The following is a 7,699-nucleotide window of genomic DNA, read 5'->3' on the forward strand; positions in this document are numbered from 1 at the left end:
TCTCTTCTATAGTTCAGGAACAGCTTAGCTCCTCCCTGAGTCTCTCCTTCCTGCCCGAGAGTCCGACTCACAGCGATGAGTTGGAGATTTACAGTCTGTAACGACCGTACAGGACGCACAGGGACCTGCGTCAACCACATGAGGACCCTGAGCAGAGGCCTGCCTGTGCAAACGATCACCACGGTCCAACACAGGTCAGAAGCTGCAGCTGTCAGGTTTTTGTACAGAGACTGTGGGTTTGCTGTCACTGTGGGCCTCACAGCACAGAGCAGAGTCTGTCACTGCACATCTGCACACATCTGCATCCAGCTTTCAGGAGGTGCTTTGTCTCGTGTCAGAGACTCTACTGGTCTTAAGAGGAGGAGCTCTAGTGATTTTCCCAAACCGTCAGGGAGTCCTCCAGGCTGGCATGAATATTTTACATAGTGACCAGAAGTGGAATGACACCAACCGGGCCGTCCACGGGCTCAGAAAGACTTTTCCTCATTGATATACATCAGGAACGAGACGTCTGTAAATCTCTGGATATTTTTTTTGTGTGTCAAAACCTGTGAAACCCCTCAGTCCACCGTCTAGATTTAATTCATCCAGTTCCATAACATTTGTAAAGTCTGAGGGAGACACAAAATTCATCAACGTCACGGCGCACACTGTCCTCTGCTGGATGTCACGGGTGAGAGTGACCCCCCTCCACCATAAATGAGTTTTCAGATTAAAAAAACAAAATGAAAAACACTTTATTTTTGGACACAAATGGATGAAACATTATTATTTTAACATCAGACTTGTTTTGTTTTTTTCTGATGGAAAAGTTCATCCCACATCACATGTTGAAGGACCATCGCAAATGTGAAAATCCATGTGATAATATTTGTTTTTACAGTTTCTGGTTGTAATAAATGGTGTCATTTTGGGGATTTTTAAAGAAAATAAATCGACCAAAATGTTTGAAGACAAAAAAAAAAACACCAAAGAAAATTTTGAAAAAAAGCCAATATTTTTTAAAGAACAATGAACATATTCCAAACATTTAATAGAAAATTACCAAAATGTAAAGAAAAAACGTCATCAAAACATTTTAAAGAAAAAAATCAGGATTTTTAAAAAAATCACTAGACAGGAGGAAGGTCGCCAAAAAATTGCAGTACAAAAAAAAATGAAAGGAAAAAAAAATCATTAAAAATATTTAAAGGGAAACAATCCCAATTTATTTTCAAAGAGTAAATCTGAAAATATTTTTGACATTTTGTTAAATTGTAAAAAATATGTAAAGAGAACCGCTGCCCAAACATTTCAAAGGAAAAAGGAAAATGACAATCATCAGTGAATTTAAAAAGATAATAAATCACCAAACGTTTGTAAAGAAATCATGTTCTCTCTAAAATCACCAAAAACTTCTACAGAAAAAACACATTTTTTCAAAGTAAACATATTTTTCTTAAAAAATCTGGCAGTGAAATAAATCCAAATCCAGTCTCAGTCTCACGTGGTACGCCTCGCCCCTCACAGCTCCTCTCATAAATAACTAACAGTCCCTAACCTCAGAGCTCCCTGCTGTGGAAATACTGACGTACAAACATCAGGTATTTATACTGAATCATTACTGCAGTGCATACCTTCTGTAGTACTGCAATACTGCAGTGAGTGAGTAAATGTACTGAGTTAGTTTTACCCATCATGCACTGCTCTGTGATTGGCCACTGAGCCTGCATCAGTCTGTGAGCACGCGCAGGGCGTGGGACCTTTAACTGTAAGAACAGAGCCGCTGATTGGTCCGCAGAGTCAGGCGGCGGCGCACCGTCCAATCAGCGGGCCGGACGCTGAGACGTGTCAGCTGGCCGTCGTTCATCAGGAAGAGTCGCTCCGTGTTTTTCTGTCGCTGCAAACAGAAACAAAAACGTTTCTTTCTTCAGCTTCAGCCTGAAGGTTACACCTGAACCCGCGAGCGACCGCGAGCCGCACGGCCGTGACGTGTTTCCTGTCCGCTCCGGTGTCACGCTGACGGAGGACCAGCTAACCGCAGCTAGCAGCTAACGGTGACCGCACTAGGTGAGCCCCGCGAGCACTCCTCCAGCAGCCGCTGCCGGGTGTCCGCCGAAGGACCAAAGCCCGGTCACAGACCGGACCATTTAACGGTCTCTGCGCACCGGGACGGGTCCACGCGCCGCACAGACCGGAGCACGCGCGAGTATCAACGGGAGAAGGTTCTGGAGGGTTCGGCTCAGGTTTCACCCCCCAGACCACAACCACAACAACAACAACAACAACAACAACAACAACCACAACAACCACAACCACAACCACAACAACAACAACAATAACCACAACAACAACAACCACAACCACAACAACAACCACAGCAACAACAACAACCACAACAACAACAACCACAACAACAACAACAACAACAACAACCACAACCACAACAACAACAACAACAACAACAACCACAACAACAACCACAACAACAACCACCACCAAAACAACAACAACAACAACCACCACCACCACAACCACCACAACAACAACAACCACAACAACAACCACCACGACAACAACAACCACCACAACAACAACAACCACCACAACAACAACAACAACCACCACAACAACAACCACCACCACAACAACAACAACCACAACAACAACAATAATGATAATAATGATGATGATGATGATGATGATAATAATGATGATGATGATGATGATGATGATGATAATAATGATGATGATGATGATGATAACAACAACAACAACAACCACAACCAACATCAACAACAACAACCACAACAACAACAACAACAACAACAACAACAACCACATCAAAACCAACAACCACAACAACAACAACCACAACAACAACAACAACACCACCACAAAACACCACCACACCACCACCACAACAACAACAACCACAACAACAACCACCACAACAACACCACAACAACAACCACCACCACCACAACAACAACAACCACCAACAACAACAACAACAACAACCACCACCACAACAACAACAACAACAACACAACAACCACCACAACAACAACCACCACAACAACAACAACAACCACAAATGACAATGATGATGATAATAATGATAATGATGATGATGATGATGTGATGATGATGATGATGATACCTGATGATGATGATGATGATGATGATACCTGATGATGATGATGATGATGATGATGATAATGATGATGATGATGATGATAATAATGATGATGATGATGATGATGATGATGATAATGATGATGATGATGATGATGTTCTCACGCGGACAGCGCGGGGCTGTGGAGGAGCAGGTCACTCTATCAGAAATATGCTGCGGGAGAAACACACTTAGGGACTGTTCATTATTTATGGGGGGGTCTTATGTTTTAATTCTGGCTTCAGGAGCGGGAGATAAAACTTTCATTGGCTGTGGTTTTTTAAAAATTTATTTACACATTTAAATTCCACTTTAAAAAAAACAAAAAAACTTTTTGTCGATTTTTTTTCCTTTTGGGGTGATTTTTAAAAGATATTTATTTAAATATTTGGCGACCTTTTTCTTCTGATAATTTTCCGTTTTTACTTTTTTTTTTTAATTGCGATGTTAGTTGTTTTAAAAACAGGACTTTTGATTTAAAGGGCACCCTTATTGCAAAACTTAAGTGGCTACCAGAGCTTTCATTATTGGGGAGAGAAAAAGGTTCTTGATTGCTTCAGTGAACCCAGAGAGAGTTCAAGCCTCAAACCAAAGACAGCAGTTTCACACTTCAGTGCATGAAAACTCTGTAATCTCTGCAGATTTAGAATAATCTCTCCGGACAAAGAGAAACGAGCTGCGACGTCTGCTGTGCAATCTGAAATACTCGTTAATACTGTGACAGCACGTTGTTCATGTACTGTCTGTGAAGTAATCGCTTCCAACTACACTGTATGAGGTCTATGAATGTGTGGATGTATGTATGTATGTATACTGTAAATATATATAAAAAACTGAAAACACAGAGATAAATGTTCGTGACACTCAGCAGCTGCTCTGTGCAGAACATGCAGACCGAGCTAACGCAAGTTAGCCGGCAGCCTGCAGGAAAATGGTTATGTGTTGCTAGGCAACAGCTGACACCTCCAGCAGTTGAGGAACTATTTATTTATTATTAATTCAATTTATTTAATTAGGACAATGCACATTAATCAACATATCAGCGCATCAATGTTAATATGCCGGAATTAGCTACATTTCATCCGCAGTCTTCAGGCAGGTGTCACAAAGAACCTAAAACGGAACTAAAAACACAGAAAAGAACCTAAAACAGAACCTAAAACAGAACTAAAAACACAGAAAAGAACCTAAAACAGAACCTAAAACAGAACTAAAAACACAGAAAAGAACCTAAAACAGAACCTAAAACAGAACCTAAAACAGAACTAAAAACACAGAAAAGAACCTAAAACAGAACCTAAAACAGAACTAAAAACACAGAAAAGAACCTAAAACAGAACTAATAACAGAAAAGAACCTAAAACAGAACTAAAAACACAGAAAAGAACCTAAAACAGAACTAAAAACACAAAAGAACCTAAAACAGAACTAAAAACACAAAAGAACCTAAAACAGAACTAATAACAGAAAAGAACATAAAACAGAACATAAAACAGAACTAATTCACAACAACAAGCAGAGGACATAGAAAACATCACACCATCAAACAGTCTCGGCCTGCGTCGGTCTCTGAACGTTTGTTCCTGCTGTCCTCAGTCTGTTCGTGCATGGGTGAGTGACCGCCATCATGAGCGCCGAGCCGGACGCCCTGGCCGTGGTCAACCAGCTGAGGGACCTGGCCGCCGACCCCATGAACCGCCGGGCCATTGTCCAGGACCAGGGCTGCCTGCCAGGACTCATCCTGTTCCTGGACAACCCCAACCCTCAGGTGGTCTACTCCGCCCTGCTGGTGAGCCAACCCTACGACCCCACAACCCTACGACCCTACGACCTCAGGAACAAACGTTCAGAGACCCTACGACTTCACGACCCTACGACCCCACGACCCTACGACCTCACGACCCTACGACCTTACGACCCTACGACCTCACGACCCTACGTCCTTACGACCCTACGACCTCACGACCCTACGACCCTACGACCCCGCAACCCCACGACCCTACAACCCCATGACCCTACAACCCCACGACCCTACGACGCCACAACCCTATAACCCAAAGACCCCACGACTCCACGACCCCACAACCCTAAGACCCCACGACCCTACAACCCTAAGACCCCACCGCCCTACAACCCCATGACCCTACAACCCCATGACCCTACGACCCCACGACCCCACGACCCTACGACCTCACGACCCCACAACCCTATGTTAGTCACAAACATGTTGGTCGATGATGTCGCGCCACCGCCGTCAGCATCGCTGTGATTGGTTGTCGTTCTCAGGCGATCCGGTACCTGTCCGAATGCCGAGCCAACAGGGAGAAGCTGAAGGGGGAGCTGGGGATGATGCTGAGCCTCCAGAATGTCGTGCAGAAGTGAGTCTGGATCCTGAGCCCTGAGCCCTGAGCCCTGAGTCCTGAGTCTGAGTCCTGAGTCTGACTCAGAGCAGAGTCTGTCACCAAACTCTCAAAACTCGGTTTGGTTCTGTCGTTACAGATCCACGACCCCCGGCGAGACGAAGCTGCTGGCGTCAGAGATCTACGAGCTCCTGCAGGCGTCCGGCGACTCCGACTCGGAGCCGACGGAGGAGGCTGTCAGCAGTCGCCGCAAAGCGCAGTTCTTCCTGGGATCCAGCAACAAGCGGGCCAAGACCGTCATCCTGCACATCGACGGGCTGGACGACCCGGTGAGCGGGAAACACTCTTCATCCATCAACATACATCCATCCATTAACATCAACATCCATCCATCCATCCATCAACATCCATCCATCCATCCATCCATCCATCCATCCATCCATCAACATCCATCCATCCATTAACATCCATCCATTAACATCACCATCCATCCATACATTAACATCCATCCATCCATCCATCCATCAACATCCATCGATCCATTAACATCCATCATCCATCCATCCATTAACATCCATTTATTCATCCATCCATCATCAACATCCATCCATCCATCCATCCATCCATCCATCAACATCCATCCACTAACATCCATCCATCCATCCATCCATCCATCCATCCATCCATCCACCAACATCCATCCATCCATCAACATCCATCCATCCATTAACATCCATCTATCCATCCATCCATCCACCTACATCCATCCATCCATCCATTCATCAACATCCATCCATCCATTAACATCCATCCATTAACATCACCATCCATCCATACATTAACATCCATCCATTAACATCACCTATCCATCCATCCATCCATCCATCCATCCACTAACATCCATCCATCCACTAACATCATCCATCCATCCATCCATCCATCCATTAACATCCATCCATCCATTAACATCCATCCACTAACATCCATCCATCCATCCATCCATCAACATCTATCCATCCATTAACATCCACCTACTTACATCAACATCCATTTATTCATCCATCCATCCATTCATTAACATCCATCCATCCATCCATCCATCCATCCATTAACATCCATCCATCCATTAACATCCATTTATTCATCCAACAGTCATTACCATCCATCCATTAACATCATCCATCCACTAACATCCATCCATCCATCAACATCCATCCATCCATTAACCTCAGAGGTCTCAGATCAGATGTTAGACAATTGGATGTTTCCTCACCATCTTCGCTGCCGTTTACGTGGTTGATGGTGACGAGCTGTCAGAAAGACGATCGATGGTTATCGATCGATGGTTATCGATCGATGGTTATCGATCGATGGTTAATGATCGATGGTTATTGATCAATGATTAATGATTGATGGTTATTGAAACAGCGGGTTTCTGTGAATGAAGTCATGTTTTGGTCCTGCAGAGTCGGAGGAGTCTGTGTGAGGAGGCTCTGCTGAAGATCAGAGGAGTCATCAGCTTCACCTTCCAGATGACCGTCAAGAGATGCATCGTCCGAATCCGCTCTGACCTGAAGGCCGAGGTGAGACGAGTCTTCTTCTATTCTTCATCGAGTCAAAAGAAATCAACCAGCAGCTAACCGGTTTGATTCCTTTCAAAAAATCCCAAAAAGTCTCAGGATTTCTGGGAAGGATGAAACAGTAGTCCGTCTTTGTTTCTGCTGTTTGGTTGTGCTTTGTGGCCGCAGCGGTGTGACGGCTGACCGATGTGTTTTCAGGCTCTGGCGTCAGCGATCGCGTCCACGCAGGTGATGAAGGCTCAGCAGGTGGTCAAAGGAGACAACGGAGACGAGGTCAGTATTTACGGCTCAGCTGGACGTCTCAAACACGCCACTTTACAGCCTTTGTGCCAAATAAATTCAGAGTCACTAAAGAGTTAAAGACTCTTCTAATCAATAAACCAGCCTCTGATAGATTTATTGTTTATTGCTCATTATAATCTCGTTCAAGGGCATTTTAAGTGTTTGTTAAACTGCAGAAACCTTTGAAACTTCTCATGTGAAGCTTTATTTTATAATATCACAGCTGTTTTAGTGATGTGTTCAGAAAACCTGGAGGAGTTCAACATGTTTTATACATATATACACATATATATACATATGTATATATATGTGTATATATG

At 43.9% G+C, this 7,699-nt stretch overlaps 1 protein-coding gene across 1 annotated transcript; it reads left to right on the forward strand.

Moving 5' to 3' along the window:
* The first annotated feature begins 1,849 nt into the window (after positions 1-1,849).
* LOC121940027 (armadillo repeat-containing protein 1-like) lies at positions 1,850-7,468 on the forward strand. Its single transcript, XM_042482909.1, has 6 exons — positions 1,850-2,049; positions 4,754-4,946; positions 5,444-5,535; positions 5,657-5,846; positions 6,984-7,100; positions 7,296-7,468. Exons 2-6 carry the CDS (start codon positions 4,785-4,787, stop codon positions 7,455-7,457), a joined length of 723 nt encoding a protein of 240 aa, XP_042338843.1. The 5' UTR covers positions 1,850-2,049; positions 4,754-4,784; the 3' UTR covers positions 7,458-7,468.
* The last annotated feature ends 231 nt before the right edge of the window (positions 7,469-7,699 follow it).

The sequence above is a fragment of the Plectropomus leopardus genome, unplaced genomic scaffold (genome assembly GCF_008729295.1).
Source record: "Plectropomus leopardus isolate mb unplaced genomic scaffold, YSFRI_Pleo_2.0 unplaced_scaffold717, whole genome shotgun sequence".
NCBI classification, from domain to species: domain Eukaryota; kingdom Metazoa; phylum Chordata; class Actinopteri; order Perciformes; family Serranidae; genus Plectropomus; species Plectropomus leopardus.